General features: G+C 45.6%; 1 protein-coding gene across 1 annotated transcript in view; it reads left to right on the top strand.

The window, feature by feature from the left end:
- The window catches only part of LOC149455903 (complement factor H-like), a 746,405-nt gene that overhangs the window by 357,710 nt on the left and 366,083 nt on the right, over positions 1-22,612 (top strand). Inside the window, exon 9 of the mRNA XM_089685749.1 lies at positions 6,111-6,161. Within this exon, the coding sequence (XP_089541875.1) occupies positions 6,111-6,161 (51 nt within the window). The remainder of the gene's footprint in view (positions 1-6,110; positions 6,162-22,612) is intronic.

Raw genomic sequence — 22,612 nt, 5'->3', positions numbered from 1 at the left:
TTTTCCCAGGCCACCAAATGGCGACGCTGCATATGCTGACGCAACGCTGTAGTCCCAACATGGGCCCCCTGGCCACGCTTGACTTTCTGGCCACATAGTCGACATACGGCTACGTTTACTTCCTCGGGCGGCTTGACGAAAAATTGCCACACCGCCGAGTAGGAAACTTTGCCCCCGCTACTCCTCACTGGCTGACTGCTACTTCCTCCGTGCACACCGGCACCACTACTGGCCGTGGTGGTAGGCTGCAGTGGAGCTGGTGCTCTACTCCGTGGCCGTTTGCCTCCACTGACACTGCTGCGACCCTGCTGCCTCCTGGGCAACCCACCGACTGTTTTGCTCGCTGCCAAGCTGGCACCCTCTTCTCCTGATGATGCGGAAGCAATAGCCTGATGACGACGAGGCTGCCAAGTGCGATCAGCCTCATCATCATCAATTAGGGTCTCCGCCTCACTACTAGCCCCCTCGGCTGCGTGTGGGTCAGGAGACAGACCTGTCTCTAGACCGGCTACCGAGCCACTCTCCTCGCCAGTACTTCTTCGCCTGGCTGCTGAAGAGGCGGATGTCTCCCCCCGTTCCTGACCGCCCTCTGTTAGCTCTTCCTCACTGTACAGTGGGGCTGAGCCCACAGCATGCGATACTTCGCTTGGTGAGGGAACACCAAAGGACAGGGGCAGGTAGAGGACACGTGATTTCAGTGGGCTTGCTCCCGGGCCATGCCAACTAACGGTTGTGTCTGACATACCCACCGACCGTTGGCTGTAGGTGTCAGAGGTGACCTGGGAAGAGGAAGACGACCGAGCCAACCAATCGATGACGGCAGGGTTGTCGGTGGAGACACGACCGCTGGATGACACCGGGAGCACTGGCCTCTGGCTACGACTAGTGCTGCCTCGACCCCTTCCTCTGCTGCCACGTCTGCTCGCTCCTAAAACATTGCCTCCTCTGCCACTCCTCTGCGTGTTGTCTGACATACTCTTTAATTCAACGATTCTGTGTCCCTGAGTAACAATTCTGTGTCCCTGAGTAACAATTCTGTGTCTGTCCCTGAGTAACAATTCTGTGTCCCTGAGTAACAATTCTGTGTCCCCGAGTAACAATTCTGTGTCCCTGAGTAACAATTCTGTGTCCCTCAGTAACAATTCTGTGTCCCTCAGTAACAATTCTGTGTCTGTCCCTGAGTAACAATTCTGTGTCCCTGAGTAACAATTCTGTGTCCCTCAGTAACAATTCTGTGTCCCTCAGTAACAATTCTGTGTCCCTGAGTAACAATTCTGTGTCCCTCAGTAACAATTCTGTGTCCCTCAGTAACAATTCTGTGTCTGTCCCTGAGTAACACTTCTGTGTCCCTGAGTAACAATTCTGTGTCCCTGAGTAACAATTCTGTGTCCCTCAGTAACAATTCTGTGTCCCTCAGTAACAATTCTGTGTCTGTCCCTGAGTAACAATTCTGTGTCCCTGAGTAACAATTCTGTGTCCCTCAGTAACAATTCTGTGTCCCTCAGTAACAATTCTGTGTCCCTCAGTAACAATTCTGTGTCTGTCCCTTAGTAACAATTCTGTGTCCCTCAGTAACAATTCTGTGTCCCTCAGTAACAATTCTGTGTCCCTCAGTAACAATTCTGTGTCTGTCCCTGAGTAACAATTCTGTGTCCCTGAGTAACAATTCTGTGTCCCTCAGTAACAATTCTGTGTCTGTCCCTGAGTAACAATTCTGTGTCCCTGAGTAACAATTCTGTGTCCCTCAGTAACAATTCTGTGTCTGTCCCTGAGTAACAATTCTGTGTCCCTGAGTAACAATTCTGTGTCCCTCAGTAACAATTCTGTGTCCCTCAGTAACAATTCTGTGTCTGTCCCTGAGTAACAATTCTGTGTCCCTCAGTAACAATTCTGTGTCCCTCAGTAACAATTCTGTGTCTGTCCCTGAGTAACAATTCTGTGTCCCTCAGTAACAATTCTGTGTCCCTCAGTAACAATTCTGTGTCTGTCCCTGAGTAACAATTCTGTGTCCCTCAGTAACAATTCTGTGTCCCTCAGTAACAATTCTGTTTCTGTCCCTGAGTAACAATTCTGTGTCCCTGAGTAACAATTCTGTGTCCCTGAGTAACAATTCTGTGTCCCTCAGTAACAATTCTGTGTCTGTCCCTGAGTAACAATTCTGTGTCCCTCAGTAACAATTCTGTGTCCCTCAGTAACAATTCTGTGTCTGTCCCTGAGTAACAATTCTGTGTCCCTCAGTAACAATTCTGTGTCCCTCAGTAACAATTCTGTTTCTGTCCCTGAGTAACAATTCTGTGTCCCTGAGTAACAATTCTGTGTCTGTCAGTAACAATTCTGTGTCCCTCAGTAACAATTCTGTGTCTGTCCCTGAGTAACAATTCTGTGTCCCTCAGTAACAATTCTGTGTCCCTCAGTAACAATTCTGTGTCTGTCCCTGAGTAACAATTCTGTGTCCCTCAGTAACAATTCTGTGTCCCTCAGTAACAATTCTGTTTCTGTCCCTGAGTAACAATTCTGTGTCCCTGAGTAACAATTCTGTGTCCCTGAGTAACAATTCTGTGTCCCTGAGTAACAATTCTGTGTCCCTCAGTAACAATTCTGTGTCCCTCAGTAACAATTCTGTGTCCCTCAGTAACAATTCTGTGTCCCTCAGTAACAATTCTGTGTCTGTCCCTGAGTAACAATTCTGTGTCCCTGAGTAACAATTCTGTGTCCCTGAGTAACAATTCTGTGTCCCTCAGTAACAATTCTGTGTCCCTCAGTAACAATTCTGTGTCCCTCAGTAACAATTCTGTGTCTGTCCCTGAGTAACAATTCTGTGTCCCTCAGTAACAATTCTGTGTCTGTCCTTGAGTAACAATTCTGTGTCCCTGAGTAACAATTCTGTGTCCCTGAGTAACAATTCTGTGTCCCTCAGTAACAATTCTGTGTCCCTCAGTAACAATTCTGTGTCTGTCCCTGAGTAAAAATTCTGTGTCCCTGAGTAACAATTCTGTGTCCCTCAGTAACAATTCTGTGTCCCTCAGTAACAATTCTGTGTCCCTCAGTAACAATTCTGTGTCTGTCCCTGAGTAACAGTTCTGTGTCTGTCCCTGAGTAACAATTCTGTGTCTGTCCCTGAGTAACAATTCTGTGTCTGTCCCTGAGTAACAATTCTGTGTCCCTCAGTAACAATTCTGTGTCCCTCAGTAACAATTCTGTGTCCCTCAGTAACAATTCTTTGTCTGTCCCTGAGTAACAATTCTGTGTCTGTCCCTGAGTAACAATTCTGTGTCCCTCAGTAACAATTCTGTGTCCCTCAGTAACAATTCTGTGTCCCTCAGTAACAATTCTGTGTCTGTCCCTGAGTAACAATTCTGTGTCTGTCCCTGAGTAACAATTCTGTGTCCCTAAGTAACGGTTCTGTGTCCCTAAGTAACGGTTCTGTGTCCCTAAGTAACGATTGTGTGTCCCTAAGTAACGGTTCTGTGTCCCTAAGTAACGGTTCTGTGGCCCTAAGTAACGGTTCTGTGTCCCTAAGTAACGGTTCTGTGTCCCTAAGTAACGATTCTGTGGCCCTAAAATCTCTGTGGCCCTAACTCTGTCCCTCAATACAGACAGGTCTGCCTCTCTTGAATGACTGGAGGCTAATGGAGAATTCTAAAATGGCCGCAATTTATAGCTCGACCATTAAACAGTGCTGGCTGGCTGGCTGCTGATTGGCTAATGCGATCACATGTCATGAATGAATGCATTATGGGTCAGCGCGCCTTGTCTGCGCGCCTTCCCAGAGATCCCCGCTCCGTCGCCACACATGTCGCCGCCATTTTTGGAAAAATTTCGATTCGCGCATCCGAATTCTGCTAATTTTCGGATTCGGCGCGAATCGAAATTTTCCTAATATTCGAAACGAATTCCACTTCGCCAAGTTCGATTCGCTCATCTCTAATAATAGCAATATCTTATCCTAATAAAGGCATAAAAACTCAATTAAATGTGTCCAATATACAAAATAGTTATTTAAATCAAACAGTCCAATATGTAAGTGAGAGGGTTCCACCACCACTAAGATACTGCAAATTAAATGCACAGTTCATAAACTTCAAACGGTGTCCTAATAATTAATACAGGATGTTCCATGTTCACCAATGTGATCCCTCTTCAGTGTGAACCACCATTAGTCACTCTCCGTACTCACCTTAACTCTTGGACCTTATAAAAGTCACCATGCACTTTCCCCTGTAAGGGGTCACTAATGGTCACTCCAAATCTCAAAATTTTTCCTCCAGATTTTTCTCCTAGGATCCCAATATATATCAAATAAGCCAAGCAAACTCTCCACCAACAAATATCACTCAAATGGAATAGAAACTACACATAGTGTTTTACAATTTAAAAACCATTAAACATTTATTAAACCTTTTAAAATACACTCACCATGTTAGTGCACTAATTAACAATAGTACACCACCTAAAAAAATTAATAATTACTGTATATATGGAGGTACATGTCCCATACAGGGATGATCTCCACAAAATACAAAGTGCAGTAGTGCTTTTTTGTGCAAATAGTCCACAAACATATAAAACAATGTTACAATCAATGTACTTATTACCACTTTCTCTATTGAACTTCATATATTAGGCAAGGTCAAATAACACTTGACCCCTTCAGGGGATAATTCACCATTAGGAATTTCTTAGGGGGTTGATTGTCCAGGTATCATGCTCAGAACAAAAGCATACAAATCCCATAGCGCTTTCCATATTATAGTAAAATGCCAGTTAAAACCTTACATTTATCAGTGCACTAGGACTCATGCACTGAGATACTGTACATCGCTGCAAATGTCAGTGTCAATGCCACTCTGTGTGGGTGCTGCTGCCAAGAATCTCAAGTGTGCATCCTTCTTCTTTATGTGATGTGTATGAGGATAACTTTTGTAGTGTATGAGAAAAAATCTGACTAAGACAGAATAATAAAATGTCCATTTATTTGAATAATTAATTGAGTACAAGAGCCCCCCTTCATTTATTTCAAGGACTGGTATTTGACCCCAAATTCGTCAAGCTCTGAATTGTTCTACTTGAGGACGTTTTTTTAGATGTGTATGGGTGCCATTAAGAATAAATGATAGCCTCGTGTGTTTTTAAACAGCAGCATGTTTTGACTGCGGGTGGTTGTGGCATTTAGAATCACTGCGATTCCAGCACCCACCACTACCCACAATGCTGTGAATTAGACCTGTTGCTTCTTTCACACAGCTGTTTACATGCAGCCACCAGATTCCCGCAGCAAGAATCAGCAGATTCTGGCCACTGTAATGATGAAGGCATGCAATTAGCAATGGCTACTCAGCCAATTTAAATTAATGACAGGCTGACAGCGGATGCCACTGTTTACACACAGAGCAATTACCTGTGGCTTGGGACAGATGTCTGAGCCTGGATTTTGGTGACTGCATCCAAGCTCGAACATCTTTCCCTAACCGCAGGTATCTGCTCTGTGTGTGGCTACATGCAAACAGCAGTGGTCGCTGTCAACCTGTCAATAGTTTAATTAGGCTGAGTTGCCGCTGCCATTCACATGCCCTAGTCATTCCAGCTGCAAGAATCTGCTGATTCTTGCTGCTAGAATCTAGTGGCTGCATGTAAATGACCGTGTAAAAGAGGTCTAACTTTACATGAAAAATATAGGGCAGCACAGTGGCTAAATGGTAAGCACTTCCACCTGGCAGTACTAGCGTCGTTGGTTCAAATCTCAGCCACAGCATTTCCTACCTGTAGTTTGCATGTTCTCCCTGTGCCTGAATGGGTTTCCTCCCACCCTCCAAAGACATGCTGGTAGGTTAATTGGATCCTATCTAAATTGTCCCTAGTATGTGTATGTATGCATGTGAGTTAGGGACCTTAGACTATAAACTCACTATAAATTAGGATAGAAAAATACAAGAAAACTCTTGAATAAAGAATCATGATTTCATGACATATAAGTGATGTATAACATATGATAATGCATGCATTTTGTTTGCATGTACAATGCTAAATATTGTTTCCCACTTGTTTGTGGTCCTTTTTGTATCTCTTCTTTTAGCTGTTGAGTTCAGCTGATAATCTCATTTGTTTTGTAGATCGAACAAATGCAGAATCTTTACCTTCCCTAGATTGGACCAGGTCAAAAGGTATATTTTCAGTTATCTAAACAGCATGTAAATGTCTTAAAATGTGCCCAGTTTACCTGACAATGAATGTACTGAAGTCAGTTATTGTATGTGGGATTTTTTATTGAATACTGAAACACATTTGACTTGCATGTAAATTTACTGTACATCACATTATCCACCTGAATATGACCATTTTCTACTACATGTGTTAACATATTTCACTATTATGAAGTATTTGTCTGAGTTACTCAACAAGAACATTAAACACTGTATTCCAAAAGAGAATTCATCCCATGATTTTCAGAGAAAGTTCTATTTAAATTTCACCCTCACAGTCAACATTGACTATTTTAATCCTCATGCTGCTAGCATTGGGAAATACAGTCATGGCCGAAATTGTTGGCACCCTTGATATTTCTCCAGGAAATCATGTATTTCTCACGAAACGTATTGCATTAACACATGTTTTGCTATACACATGTTTATTCCCTTTGTGTGTATTGGGACAAAACAAAAAAAGGGAGGAAAGAAAGCAAATTCGACATAATGTCACACAAACCTCCAAAAATGGGCTGGACAAAAGTATTGGCACCCTTTCACAACTGCGGATAAATAAGAATGTTACAAGCATGTGATGCTCCTGTAAACTCACCTGGGGCAAGTAACAGGTGTGGGCAATATAGAAATCACACCTGAAAGCAGATAAAAAGGAGAGACGTTCACTTAACCTTTGCATTGTGTGTCTGTCTGTGCCACACTAAGCATGGACAACAGAAAGAGGAGACGAGAACTGTCTGAGGACCTGAGAACCAAAATTGTGGCAAAATATCAACAATCTCAAGGTTACAAGTCCATCTCCAGAGAACTAGATTTGCCTTTGTCCACAGTGCGCAACATTATCAAGAAGTTTGCAACCCATGGCACTGTAGCTAATCTCCCTGGTCGTGGACGGATGAGGAAAATTGATGAAAGATTGCAACGCAGAATAGTCCGGATGGTGGATAAGCAGCCCCAAACATGTTCCAAAGACATTCAAGCTGTCCTGCAGGCTCAGGGAGCATCAGTGTCAGCGCGAACTATCCGTCGACATTTAAATGAAATGAAACGCTATGGCAGGAGACCCAGGAGGACCCCACTGCTGACACAGAGACATAAAAAAGCAAGACTACAGTTTGCCAAAATGTACTTGAGTAAGCCAAAAGCCTTCTGGGAAAACGTCTTGTGGACAGATGAGACCAAGATAGAGCTTTTCGGTAAAGCACATCATTCTACTGTTTACCGAAAACGGAATGAGGCCTACAAAGAACAAAACACAGTACCTACGGTAAAATATGGTGGAGGTTCAATGATGTTTTGGGGTTGTTTTGCTGCCTCTGGCACTGGGTGCCTTGACTGTGTGCAAGGCATCATGAAATCTGAGGATTACCAAAGGATTTTGGGTCGCACTGTAGGGCCCAGTGTCAGAAAGCTGGGTTTGCGTCCAAGATCCTGGGTCTTCCAGCAGGACAATGACCCCAAACATACATCAAAAAGCACTCAGAAATGGATGGCAAAGAAGCGCTGGAGAGTTCTGAAGTGGCCAGCAATGAGCCCAGATCTAAATCCCATTGAACACCTGTGGAGAGATCTTAAAATTGCTGTTGGGAAAAGGTGTCCTTCCAATAAGAGAGACCTGGAGCTGTTTGCAAAGGAAGAGTGGTCCAAAATTCCGGGTGAGAGGTGTCAGAAGCTTATTGATGGTTATAGGAAGCGACTGATTTCAGTTATGTTTTCCAAAGGGTGTGCAACCAAATATTAAGTTAAGGGTGCCAATACTTTTGTCCAGCCCATTTTTGGGGTTTTGTGTGACATTATGTCATATTTGCTTTTCTGCCTCTGTTTTATATTTGTTCCAATACATACAAAGGGAATAAACATGTGTATAGCAAAACATGTGTTAATGCAATACCTTTTTTGTGTGAAATACTTGATTTTCAGGAAAAATATCAAGGGTGCCAACAATTTCGGCCATGACTGTAGATAGGAACAGGGGAAGACTGACAAATCATGGGGCCCCTGGGCACTGAGAGATAATGGGGTCTGTGTCCCCGCCCACACTCAAGCTACACCCACACAATCTCCCACCTACATATTGCAGCTCAGCTGCATAGAATTGGAATTTAAATATTTACTGAAGCAAAGCCTGCATGAATGTTCTCAGCTTCTTTCTGTAGAAGCCACTGGGCATTTCCAGGTTTAAAGATGGCTGCCATGTGGGGGGAGTGAGAGAGAGGAGTGAGAAAGAGGGGGTGAGAGAGATGAGTGGTGAGAGAGAGATAGGAGGAGTGATGGAGAGAGGAAGAGGTGAGCAAGGAGTGGGTAAGAGGGGAGTGAGAGAGAGAGGGGTGTGATTTATATTGTGCTAAAAATTGGACATGGCTTAAAATGGGTGTGGTTAAATAGTGTCCTATTAAATAGATTACCTGCATAGTGCTGAATATGGTAATGTTAAATAGGGAATGTACAGAGTGGAGTGTATGACAGTGGGTAGTGTGTACAGGGAGAGGAGTGCAGAGTGTATGGCAATGGATAGTATGTGCAGGATAGTGTCAGTAGTGCAGTGGATGGTGTCAGGGGTTCTTTATTTTTAATATTATCGCTATTATTTATTTATTTTTTTAATTTTATGATTTTTTTTACAATATATTGTTTCATTATTTTTATATTTTGTTCAAAATTATTTAATTATTTTTTAAAATTTATTTTTGGATTATTTATTTTCATGATTTTGTTTTTGAAGGAAGGGAATGGAGGAAGAAAGGGAGGGAGGAAAGAAGGAGAGGAGGGAGGAAAGAAGGAAGAGATGAAGGAGGGGAGGGAGGAAAGAAGGAAGGGAGGGGATGGAGGAAGTAAGGGGAGGGATGGAAGGATGGATAGGAGGGGAGGGAGGAAAAAAAGGAAGAGAGGAAGGAAGGGGAGGGATGGAAAAATGGATAGGAGGGGAGGGAGGAAAAAAAGGAAGAGAGGAAGGAAGGGGATAAGGAAGGGAAGGAAGGAAAGGCGGGGAGGGAGGAAAGATGGAAGGGGAATGGGATGGAAGAAGGAAGGAAGGAAGGGAATGGAGGAAGGAAGGAAAGGAGGTGAGAGAGGAAAGAAGGAAGGGTATGGAGGAAGGAAGGGGAGGGAAGGAAGGGGAGGGAAGGAAGGGAAAGGAGGGGAGGTAGGAAGGAAGGGAATGGAGGAAGGAAGGAACAGAGGGGAGGGAGGAAAGAAGGAAGTGAGGTGATGGAGGAAGGAAGGGGATGGAGGAAGGAAAGTAGGGAACAGAGGAAGGAAAGGAAGGAAGGGGGATGGAGGAAGGGAAAGGAGGGAGGAAGGAAGGGAATGGAGGAAGGAAGGAAAGGAGGGGAGGGAAGAAGGGAAGGTTGGAGGGGAGACAGGAAAGAAGGAAGGAAGGGGATAGAGGAAGGAAGGAAAGGGGGGGGAGGAAAGATGGATGGCGAATGGGATGGAATAAGGAAGGAAGGGAATGAAGGAAGGAAATGAGGCAAGAGAGGAAAGAAGGAAGGGGATGGAAGTAGGAAGGGGATCGAGGAAGGAAGGGGAGGGAAGGAAGGGAAAGGAGGGGAGGGAGGAAGGAAGGGAATGGAGGAAGGAAGGAAGGAACGGAGGGGAGGGAGGATAGAAGGAAGGGAGGTGATGGAAGGAGGAAGGAAGGTGATGAAGGAAGGAAGGAAAGTAGGGGACAGAGGAAGGAAGGGGATGTAGGAAGGGAAAGGAGGGGAGGGAGGAAGGAAGGGAATGGAGGAAGGAAGGAAAGTAGGGAACAGAGGAAGGAAAGGAAGGAAGGGGATGGAGGAAGGAAAAAGAGGGGAGGCAGGAAGGGAATGGAGGAAGGAAGGAAAGGATGGGAGGGAAGAAGGGAATGTAGGAGAGGGAAGGAAGGAAAAGAGGGTAGACAGGAAAGAAAGAAGGTAGAGGTGAAGGAAGGGGATAGAGGAAGGAAGGAAAGGGGGGGGGGAGGAAAGGTGGAAGGTGAATGGGATGGAATAAGAAAGGAAGGGAATGGAGGAAGGAAGGAAAGGAGGCAAGAGAGGAAAAGAAGGAAGGGGATGGAGGAACGAAGGAAAAGGAGGGGAGGAAGGAACGGAGGGGAGGGAGGATAGAAGGAAGGAAGGTGATGAAGGAAGGAAGGAAGGAAGGAAAGCAGGGGACAAGGAAGGGAGGGGATGGAGGGAAGGGAAAGGAGAGGAGGACGGAAGGGAATGGAGAAAGGAAGGAAGGAAAGGAGGGGAGGGGAGGGGAAGGGAAGGGAAGGAAGGAAAGGAGGGAAGACAGGAAAGAAGGAAGGAAGTAAGAGGGGAAGGAAGAGAATAAAGGAAGGAAGTGGAGGAAGGGAAAGGAGGGAGGGAAGGAAGGAAGGAAGGAAGGAAGGAGGAAAGAAGGAAGGGGAATGGGGATGGAAGAATGAAGGAGGAAAGGAAGGGATGAGAGAAAGAAGGAAATGAGGGAAGGAAGGGAAGGTAGGAGAGGGAAGGAAGCAAAGGAGGTGAGACAGGAAGGAAGGAAGAGGGGAAGGAAGGGGATAGAGGAAGGAAGGAAAGGCAGGAGTAAGGAAAGATGGAAGGGGAATGGGAAGGAAGAAGGAAGGAAGGGAATGGAGGATGGAAGGAAAGGAGGGAAGAGAGGAAAGAAGGAAAGGGATGGAGGAAGGAAGGGGAGCAAGGGAAGGAAGGGAAAGGAGGGAGGGAGGTAGGAAGGCAATGGAGGAAGGAAGGAAAGGAGGGAAGGGAAGAAGGAAGGGAAGGTAGGAGAGGAAGGAAGGAAAGGAGGGGGAGACAGGAAAAAAGAAAGGAAGGAAGAGGGGAAGGAAGGAGATAGAGGAAGGAAGGAAGGAAAGGCGGAGAGGGAGGAAAGATGGAAGGGGAATGAGATGGAAGAAGGAGGGAAGGGAATGGAGAAAGGAAGGAAAGGAGGCAAGAGAGGAAGGAAGGGGAGGGAGGGAAGGAAGGAAGGGAAAGGAGGGGAGGGAGGTAGGAAGGGAATGAAGGAAGGAAGGAACGGAGGGGAGGGAGGAAAGAAGGAAGGGAGGTGATGAAGGAAGGGGATGGAGGAAGAAAGGAAGGAAGGAAAGCAGGGGACAGAGGAAGGAAGGGAAAAAAGGGGATGGAGGAAGGGAAAGGAGAAAAGGGAGGGAATGGAGAAAGGAAGAAAAGAAGGGGAGGGAAGAAGGAAGGAAGGGAAGGTAGGAGAGGGAAGGAAGGGAAGGTAGGAGAGGGAAGGAAGGAAAGGAAGGAAGGGGATAGAGGAAAGAAGGAAGGGAGGGGATGGAGGAAGGAAGGGAAAGGAGGAGGGAATTTAGGAAGGGAAGGAAGGGGATGGAGGAAGAAAGTAAGGAAGGAAGAAGGAAGGGGAAGGAGGAAGGAAAGGATGGGAGGGAGGAAAGAAGGAAGGGAATGAAGGAAGGAAAGAAGGAGAGAATTTAGGAAGGGAAGGAGGAGGATGGAGGAAGAAAGTAAGGGAGGAAGGAAAGGGATGGAGGAAGGAAGGAGGGGATGGAGGAAGGAAGAGAGGAAGGAAGGAAAGGAGGGGAGGGAGGAAAAAAGGAAAGGAGGGGATGGGGGAAGGAAGGGGATGGAAGGAAGGAAGGAAAGGAGGGGAGGGAGGAAGGAAGGAAAAGAGGGGATGGAGTAAGGAAGGAAATGGATGGAGAAAGGAATGAAGGAAGGGGAGGGAAGCAAGGAAAGGAGGGGAGGGAGAAAAGAAAGAAGGGAGGAGGAGTTGGAGGAAGGAAGGGAAGGAAGAAAAGAGAGGAGGGAGGGAATGGATGGGGGGAGGAAAGAAGAAAGGAAATGGATAGATGAAAGAAGGGAAGGGGATGGATGAAGGAAGTAATGAAGAAAGGAAAGGAAGGGTGGGAGGAAGGAAGGGAGGGTATGGAGGAAGGAAGGAAAGAAGGAGGGAATTTAGGGAGGGAAGGAAGGGGATGGAGGAAGAAAAAGTAAGAGAGGAAGGAATGGTATGGAGGAAGGAAGGAAAGGAGGGGAGGGGAGGGAGGAAAGAAGAAAGGGAGGGGATGGAGGAAGGAAGGGGATGGAAGGAAGAAAGGGAAAGGATGGGAGGGAGGAAGGAAGGGAATGGATGGAGAAAGGAATGAAGCAAGGGGTAGGAAAGGAGGAGAGGGAGAGAGGAAAGAAAGGGAGGGGTTGGAGGAAGGAAAGGAATGAAGAAAAGAGGGGGAGGGAGGGAATGAATGAAGAAAGGAAGGAAAGGAGGGGTGGGAGGAAGGAAGGAAGGGACGGGTATGGAGGAAGGAAGGAATGGATGAAGGAAGAAAGGAAGAGAGGACGGAAGGAGATGGAGGAAGGAAGAAAGGAAAAGAAGAAGGAAGGGGAAGGAAAGATGAAAACTGAGGGAATGGATGGAGGAAAGGAAAAGAAGGAAGGAGGGGAGGGAAGGAAGGGAATGGATGGAAGGAATGGAAAGGAGGGGAGGGAGAAAGGGAAAAAAGGGGATGGAGGAAGGAAGGAAATGGATGGAGAAAGGAATGAAGGAAGGGGAGGGAAGCAAGGAAAGGAGGGGAGGGAGGAAAGAAAGAAGGGAGGGGTTGGAGGAAGAAAGGGAAGGAAGAAAACTGGAGGAGGGAGGGAATGGATGGGGGGAGGAAGGAAGGAAGGAAATGTATAGTGGTAAGAAGGAAGGGAATGAAAGAAGGAAGTAATGAAGGAAAGGAGGGGTGGGAGTAAGGAAGGAAGGGTATGGAGGAAGGAAGGAAAGAAGGATGGAATTTAGGGAGGGAAGGAAGGGAATCGAGGAAGAAAAAGGAAGAGAGGAAGCAATGAGATGGAGGAAGGAAGAAAAGGAGTGGGAGGGAGGAAAGAAGAAAGGAGGGGGATGGAGGAATGAAGGGAAGGAAGGGGATGGAAGAATGATGGGAAGGAAGGGGAGAGAAGGAAGAAAGGGAAAGAAGGGGAGGGAGGAAGGAAAAGAGGGGATGGAGAAAGGAATGAAGGGAGGGGAGGGAGAAAAGAAAGAAGGGAGGAGGAGTTGGAGGAAGGAAGGGAAGGAAGAAAAGAGAGAAGGGAGGGGATGGATGGAGGGAGGAAGGAAGAAATGAAGGAAGAAAGGAAAGGGATAGAGGAAAGAAAGAAATAAGGGAATGGATAGAGGAAAGGAAGGTTGGGTGGGAGGAAGGAATGGATGATGGAAGGGGATGGAGGAAGGAAGAGAAGAAGGAAGGAAAAATGAAAAGGGAGGGAGGGAATGGATGGAGGAAAGCAAGGAAGGAGGGGAGGAAGGAAGGAAAAGAGGGGAGGACGGAAGGAAGGAAGGAAATGGATGGAGAAAGGCATGAAGAATGGGGTGGGAAGCAAGGAAAGGAGGGGAGGGAGGAAAGAAAGAAGGGAGGGGTTGGAGGAAGGAAGGGATGGAAGAAAATGGGAGGAGGGAGGGAATGGATGGAGGGAGGAAGGAAGGAAATGGATAGAGGAAATAAGGAAGGGAAAAGATGAAGGAAAGGGAGGGAAGGAAGGAAAGGAGGGTGGGAGGGATAAAGGAACAAAGGGAATGGAGGAAGGAAGGAAAGGGAGGGAGGGAAGAAAGAAGGAAGGGAAGGGTGGAAGGAAGAAAAGGGAGGGAGTGGAGGAAGGAAGGAGGGAAGGAAGGGGATGGAGGAAGAAAGGAAGGAAGGGGATGGATGGAGGAAGGAAGGAATGAAGAAAGGAAATAAGGGACAAGAGGGAGAAATGAAGGGAAGGAATGGAGGAAGGAATAAGGAAGAGAGGAAGGAAGGTGATGGGGGAAGGAAGGGAATGGAGGAAGGAAGAAAAGGGAGGGAGGGAATGTATGGAGGAAAGAACGAAAGGGATGGATGGATGGAGGAAGGAAGGAAGGGAAAGAAGGAAAGAGGGAATGGAGGGAGGAAGAAAGGAAGGGGATGGAGGAAGAAAGGGATGGAAGGTGATGGTAGAAGGAGAAAGGAAGGAAAGGAGGGGCAGGAGAAAGAAAGGAAGGGAATGAAGGAAGGAAGGAAGGAAAGGAGGGGAGGGAAGAAGGGAAGGAAGGAAGGAAAAAAAAGGAGGGAAGGAATGGAGGAAGGGAAGGAAGGGGATGGAGGAAGGAAGAAAAGGGAGGGAGGGAATAGATGGAGAAAGGGATGGAAGAAAGGAAAGCGACAAAGAAGGGAATGGATGGAGAAAGAAAGGAATGAAGGAAAGGAAGGAAGGAAAGAGGGGAGAGGAGGAAGGAAGGAAGAGAATGGATAAAGGAAGGAAGAAATGAAGGAAGGGAAGTAAGGAAAGGAGGGGCAGGAGGGAGGAAGGAAGGAAATAATGAAGGAAGGAAGGGAATGGATGGAGGAAGGAGGGAAGGAGGGAAGGACAACACGTGGATGGTTCCCGGCTTACTGGCACATTTAGAAGCATCACAGAGCTGCCAGCTGATCTGGACACAATTTCCGCACACATCTTCTCAGAAGTTGCATGGACTGGAGTGTGGGTGGGGACAGGGGAGGCAGAGCAGATCTGGGCTCTCTCCTCTGCTCTGCCATTGTTGTGGAGGATGGGGGGAGGGGCTGGGCACTGTCAGAGAAGACAAGGCATCAGAGACCTGCGGGGGAACTGAGGAGCAAACAGTGGGGCCCAGAAGGGAAATCTGATGCAAAGTCAGGGATGATCAGTGCAGTGGAGGAACAGTTACAAGTAGCAATCTCCCTGTATGGCTTTCAATGAACCGGCTAGAAGCCACATCTCCTCCTCTTCCTCCTGCGGCTTTCAGCTGCTTCATTGAAAGCCATACAGGGAGATTGGTGCATGTAACTGTCCCCTCCGCTGCACCTATCACCCTTGACTTTGCTTCTGATACATGTCATCCATGGGTGCAGGGTGTGTGCATTGAACACCTGACACTCATGGATGATATGCCACTGCTTCTCATTTTCCCACTGACCACCGGCTCCATCACAAGCAGTGTGTAGCTAGACACTACCACTGCCTGGGACCCCGACTCACTCTGCCACCACATGAAGTGAAAGGTGAGCTACTTCTGGGATCTGGGATCTGAGACTGCCTCCTCCTTCCCTCCCCACACTCCTCTCCACCGGCAGTCCTCTCCTCTTTCGGTACCCATTTCTTCCCATCCACTCCATCCTGCCAGGTCCAGCTGTTAGCCACATTCCTGTCTGAATAATGTGTCCGGATTTTGAGGCAGACATATTTTTCAGACAGAACTAAATATATTGCCACTGTATGACATCTGTGGAGCCTCTCATGAGGCCCCCTACTGACCCCAAGTCCTTGGGCAATGCCCGAATGCTCAGTCCGGATAGGAAAGTATATCATATTTACTTGTTTTAAAAATTTTTTTTTTACATTTCTTCAGTTATGTCCAGTATTCTATGCCTAGGCAAATGCTGTCATTTGTAAGTGCTACATGAATCATCTGCCCTTACTGATTTCTTAGCAAATAAAGCATGGAGACATGGATTGATGGGGGAGTTTGTTTTTAATATTAAAAATGGAATCAATACTGTTTTAGGTTGTGGTGCTCAGGTACAGTGACGTTGCGCTTTAATATCACTGAAAACTATGTTCCTAGAAGTACCAACCACACCCTTACCAAAGACTGCAAAACTTGCACACTAGCCATGCAGGACTCTTTAACTCCATTTCCCAAAACTCCCTGGGTTCCTGCACATGCATAGGGAAACTAAATTCCTCAGCTCCCTCCCTTCAGCAGCTCACAGAGAGCACACCTGTTCAGGCAGAGGTACAGTTGTGACCAAAATTATTCAACCCCCACTGAAATTGAGTGTTTTGGCCAGTTTGACATTGCTTTTGATCATTCAGTCATCTTGCTTACATTTACATTAAAGAGGCACTTGTAGGTCAGACAAATATAACATAACAGTTATAATGAAATAACCACAAATGTCTTTTCTGTGCTCACAGCATTATCAGTTTTATTCAACCCCCAAGTGACATTCAATCTTAGTACTTAGTACAGCATCCTTTTACAGTTATAACAGCTTTTAAACGTGAAGCATAGCTTGACACAAGTGTCTTGCAGCGATCTACGGGTATCTTCGCCCATTCTTCATGGGCAAAGGCCTCCAGTTCAGTCACATTCTTAGGCTTGCGCACTGCAACTGCTTTCTTTAAGTCCCACCAGAGGTTCTCAATCGGATTTAAGTCTGGTGACTGCGATGGCCACTCCAAAATGTTCCAGCCTTTCCTCTGCAACCATGCTCTAGTGGACTTGGAGGTATGCTTGGGATCATTGTCCTGTTGAAAGGTCCAACGTCTCCCAAGCCTCAGGTGTGTGACGGACTGCATCACGTTTCCATCCAATATCTCCTGGTACTGAAGAGAATTCATGGTACCTTGCACACGCTGAAGCTTCCCTGTACCTGCAGAAGCAAAACAGCCCCAAAGCATGATTGACCCTCCACCATGCTTCACAGTAGGCAAGGTGTTCTTTTCATCATAGGCCTTGTTCTTCCTCCTCCAAACATAGCGTTGATCCATGGGCCCAAACAGTTCTAATTTTGTTTCATCAGTCCACAGAACACTATCCCACAACTTTTGTGGTTTGTCCACATGGCTTTTGGCATACTGCAGTCGACTCTTCTTATTCTTTGGAGACAGCAAGGGGGTACGCCTGGGAGTTCTGGCACGGAGGCCTTCATTACGCAGTGTGCGTCTTATTGTCTGGGCTGAAACTTCTGTACCCACATCTGACAAATCTTTTCTCAGTTCCTCAGCAGTCACACGGGGACTTCTCTCCACTCTACGCTTCAGGTAGCGCACAGCAGTCGAAGTCAGCATCTTCTTTCTGCCACGACCAGGTAGCGTTTCAACAGTGCCCTTTGCCTTGAATTTGCGAATGATGCTTCCTAAGGTGTCTCTTGGTATGTTTAACATCTTTGCAATCTTCTTATAGCCATTGCCCTTCCTGTGAAGAGAAATCACCTCTTCTCTTGTCTTCCTGGACCATTCTCTTGCCTTCACCATGTTTGTAACCACACCAGTAAATGTCTAGAAGGAGCTGAGTATCACAGTCATTTTAAAGCTGCCTAATTGGTGCTTATTATGCTTGATTGCTGCTCGGTGACATCCACAGGTGTTTTCAATACCTGATGGAAAGCACCTGTATGAACCTCTGTTCTTCAGAGTGGTAGTCTTTAAGGGGTTGAATAATTGTGGCAATGAAGAAACCACATAAGAACCATTTACTACTGTATTACATAAACAATTGATGTCATTTTAGTTGCATTTGGGTAGTTACAACGTCCTTGTAGGATTTGATTCTGAATACAATTCCAAATGTACACTATAGTCCCTAAACCCCTTTACAGCATTGGGGGTTGAATAATTTTGGTCACAACTGTAGCTGGGCAAGTGACCTGCAGCCAGGTGAGTGGTCCTTCACCATCAGAGCCGGCATGTGAGAAGAGATGGTAACATGTAAAGGCTTTTAAATTGTCGCCTATGGAGAGTTTTAGCTACCATAGTTTTTAAAGCATGACATGTTAGGTATCTATTTACTCAGTGTAACATCATGGATTATGTTTTACCAAAAAAAAGTTTATTATATTGTGTTTGTGTTCACTAAAATGCATTAAAGTATATTTGTTCCTGAAAATTTGCCTTTGATAAACTGCTGTACAAATATTATACAACATGACAAATTGCAACAGCACCCACTATATTCTTCAGTGTCTCTGCTTAAAAAAAAAAAAAAAAAAAAATATATATATATATATAATTTAATGTTTGGCGGTTCTAAGTTATTTTCTAGGAAACAAATGCTGACTTTTACATGTATGAGTGAAAAGTAAGAATTAAACCAGGCTAGAACTAGTTAAAATTCATATTTCTTTTGGCTTCTTTTTTTTTTTTTTTTAAGACACATTTTTTTTTTTAAATTACAAAAAAATGCTGCAAATGTCAGCTCCTAACTGATTGCAAACAAAAGGGCCGGGAGCTGTTTGATGTCATTGAGCAAATATGATCATGACCATATTTGATCAATGATGTCTCCCAGGAAGCCATCTGGCTTGTTTACAAGCCAACAGGCAGTGGTTGCTAGATGAAGATGGCTGCGAGCATCTTTGCAACCAATCATGTTGTGCAACCTGCGCTGCAGGAAGTATTAACTGTAATAATATCACCGGCTAACTGAATGTGTAATGCAGACCAATAGAAACAACAGTTTTTTTTAACTCATCTGGGGGTGGAGCCTGGACATGGCGGCTGAGGGGAGCGAGCGGCACTAGCTTTCGGCTAGGTCCCGCTTCCCGACCTCCCTAGTGACCCATAGAGAACGACTCACCGGAGCCTGGAGAGCGTGAAATGGAGCCCGGAGAGACGGAGATGGGAGCAGGACAGAGGCTGCAGTGACGCGCCGGCTCCTCCGGTGCCTCGTGAGAGAGGGATCTGGACGGCTGGGAGGAGAGGTGACGCGGAGGGGGAGTGTATGCAACCGCGGAGGATCTCTGGGAGAAGCCGGCCGGCCGCATGATGAGACAGGGAGACGCCGGCTTACTGTTATCGGCTCCCTGTCGCCCATAACCCCCGGCCTATTGCTGCATACAACCCCCGGCTTGTTACTGGCCATGTCTCCTGGCTTGCTGTTGCCTGCGGCCCCCGGCCAGTAGACTGTTCAATCCGGGGAGAACTGGGAGTATTAGGAGACTCGCCCTGCATCCCTGGGACGAAGCCCAGAGAGGAAAAACGAGGCATTACGTGGGAAGACCAGAGGAATCCCCCCTCAGGACATGTGAAGGCCCTCCACTTATGCTTGGAGCCACCGTCTTGTGAAGAGAAGGGTGAGTGAGAGCTTTGGGGGGTCTATTGTGCAGTGGACTATTGAATGACAGTGGGATCCAGGGGTCAAGGAGGAGAGAGGAGGATTCCCTGGTCTTAGAAGAGAAAAGTCCCAGGTGCCCCAGGAGAGCAAAATACAAGAATAATCTGCAAACCTGTCTGGAGCACAAACCATAAAGGAGAGGTATACCCCCATCTAGAGCATATAGGAGACAAATGATATATAGAGGATATGAAGAATAAAGGTCCTAAGGGAGCAGGGCTCAAAGGGTCTCAATCAGGCATGCTAAGGAAATTTACATCATATGGTAATACTACCCCAGAAAGGCCCCAAGGAGACAGTGCTAAAGGGGAAATGGACACTAGACCCGGAAATAGTCCTAGATTGTCATTGGGTAAGAACAGCAGTAGAAGCCAACAAATAGAGGATGGCTTGGGAAAAAAAGAGCTTGATGGTGAACTACAAGTACCGAATAAGAAGGAGATGACAGAAATGTTTCAAAGTTTGGAGAAAATGATAAAACGTGAAATGACAGTTATTCGAAACGACTTAGGGCATTTGCTGTCGAGAATGGAAGAAATAGAGGAGAGAGTTAAAACCCAGGACCAAACCATAGATAGTCTAAGGAAAAAAACAACTCATTTGGAGAAAATCCAGAAAAAATTACTCTATAGGATGGAAATTCAAGAAAATAAAGAAAGAAGGTGTAATCTCAGGATGCGAGGAATTCCAGAATCTGTAAAAGGGGAAACATTATATGAACTAGTTAATAAAATCTTAAACTCCATAAGAGGCAGTCCTGAAACAGAAGTGATTGAACTAGACGGAGTGTTCAGAACAGGAAAGTTTAAACAAGAGACTGAGAGGGACAGATCGAGAGATATCGTTGTTATGTTCCAGAAATTTGGGGTCAAAAATGAGATTTGGAAGAAGATCAAGGGAAGATCATTAATTAAGTATAAAGATTGGACTATTCAAATTTTTGCGGACTTAACATCAGAAACTCTATGGAGAAGGAGATCCCTGAAACCCCTGTTGGAGCAAATGAGAAAACAGAAAGTGCAATATAGATGGGGTACCTCGGTACCTCTAATTGGCTGGAAAAATGGGGTCACAGCATATCTGAGATCCCCGGACGAACTGAGAGATTTTTGCGATAGACTGGACTTGCAAAGAGTGGAGATAGCTGGGTGGGAAGAAGAAGAAAAAGGAGATACGGTTAATGCAAGAAAGGAGGACTGGCAGCGGGTCGGGGGGAGGGTGAGGGAGGTCCTGGGGTTGGGGGGAGGGGGGAGGGAGAATTAAGTAAAATATACGCTTTGCTTCTTCTCTCTCTTTTCTCCTCACCCCCCCCCCCTCGTATCCCCCCTGTAGAAGCGAAGGTCCCTCTGGAAGCTCCGGTTAAGGGGGGAAGTAAAGGTATTGTAGAGCCCAGTTGATAGAGAAAGGGGAGCTGGGGAGGTTGGAGGAGAGGTGAGCCGTCCATGGGCGGAGCTTACGCCCAATATTTTAAATCAACCGTGGAAACAGTTCCACAAATGATTTGTAGGCAGTTTATAAGCCTAAAAATGGGTAGGGGGAAAATAAGAGAGAGGGGGTGGGGGAGGGGGTGGGGGATAGGGGTTGGGGGGTTAATACTCTGCAAGACAGCTGGGCCTAATAGGAAGAGACGAATTAGAAGAAAGATAGACAGACTTATGAAGGATGGAAGAAATACAGTTTATAACATATAATGTGAATGGGTTGAATTGTCCTGGGAAAAGATTTAAGTTGTTTAAAGAGTTACATCACAGGGCAACGTCAGTGGTATTTTTACAGGAGACACACTTTGAGATAGAGTCAAACGTGAAACTAAAATCTAAATATTATCCAACATGGTATTACGCTGACTCTCCAATTAAAAGAGCAAAGGGGGTGGCAATAGGTTTGGCAAAGAATATGAGATTTGAGCTGGAAGAGAGAAAGACTGATCCGGAGGGCAGATTCCTATTTTTGAAAGGTAAACTACAGGGAATTGAGTGTACACTAGCCAATATTTATTGTCCCAACAAAAAACCGGAGATCTTTTTGAAGGGTCTGTTGAAAAAATTGAATGATTTTAAAAAAGGGCGTTTAATTATAGCAGGAGATTTAAATCTTTGTATGGACCCACAAAAGGATACAACCTCCCTTGTGCAGAGAGAGGGGGGTAGGTCTCTGAGAGCTTTGAAGAAGGTGATCCACGAGTACCAACTGGTGGACTCATGGAGAATAATGCATATGAAAGACAGAGACTATACCTTCTTCTCTAATGCACATGAGATATACTCGAGACTGGATTACTTTTTGATAGATCATCAATTCATTGAACTGTTGGTTAAAATAGAAATAGAGACAAGAACTTTCTCGGATCATGCCCCTGTCATAATGAAAATAGGATGGGGAAGAAGGTGGACGGGAGGCTTGGGATGGAGGTTGAATGAGGCTCTTCTCTTGGATGAGGATATTGTACAGAAGATCAGGGAAGAGATTAAAGTATATTTCAAGGAGAATGAGACAGAGGAAGTATCGACAGCTACAGTATGGGAAAGCCATAAGGTATATATAAGAGGAATCTTGATTGCGATGGGAGCAAGGAAGAAAAAAGAAAGAAGAGAGAGGGTTAGCGGACTCCTAAAGGAAATCCTGGACTTGGAGCAGATACATAAGAAGAAAATAACAATAGAAACAAGACAGAAGTTAAAGGATAAAAAAGACGAACTAGAGAGACTGATGGAAGAGGAGAGGAGAAGAGTATATAACAAAGTATTAAGTGAAAGATATAGATGGGGAGATAGACCAGGAAAATACTTAATGAGAGCCCTGAATAAAAAGAAAAACAGGAATTATATAGAAAAGATAAAAAGTCCTAAGGGGGAGTTGGTTCATTCAACTAAAGAAATTATTAAAGTATTCACGGAGTATTATAGAAAGTTATATAATATTGGCCATCAAGGTACTCCAAAAGAAACTAGAGAAGGTATTAACGAAAAAAGGATGATATATTTAAAAAATGCGGGATTACCTAAACTCAGTGAAACACAATTGAACTCCTTGGACGTGGAAATTTCCCAGGAAGAAATAGAAGCAGCATTAAGAAGTACAGGGGGGGGAAAAAGCCCTGGCCCGGATGGTTATACAGTTAAGTACTATAAAAAATTTAGTGAATCACTGTTACCGAAGCTGAAGAAGTATATGAACGACTTGGGAGGTGGGATGGAGGGGAGGAGGGAATCCCTTCAGGCCCATGTAGTTCTCATTCATAAGGAGGGAAAAGATCCTTCTCAGTGCTCTAGCTATAGACCAATTTCATTATTGAACACTGATACCAAGTTGTACGCAAAGGTTCTAGCAAACAGGCTGAAAGAACTAATGCCTGAATGGATCCATGGAGATCAGGTGGGCTTTGTCCCAGGGAGAGAGGGTAGAGACAACGGGTTGAGAACTTTAATGCTTATGCAGAAAAGTAGAAAAGGAAAAGCCCCGGTGGTGCTCCTGTCAATTGATGCCGAAAAGGCGTTTGATAGAGTGGACTGGGGCTTTATGATGGACAACTTGGAAGTGCTGGGGATCGGAGAGAGAATGCGGGAGTGGATAGGTATTTTATATAGGGAGCCCACTGCAATCATTACGGTAAATGGGGAGAG

Source organism: Staurois parvus, unplaced genomic scaffold, assembly GCF_062004578.1.
Source record: "Staurois parvus isolate SC_StPar_1 unplaced genomic scaffold, SC_StPar_1.0 ptg000384l, whole genome shotgun sequence".
Taxonomy (NCBI): Eukaryota; Metazoa; Chordata; class Amphibia; order Anura; family Ranidae; genus Staurois; species Staurois parvus.
Note: the sequence above shows the minus strand (reverse complement) of the source record. Positions and strands in the feature narration are given on the sequence as shown.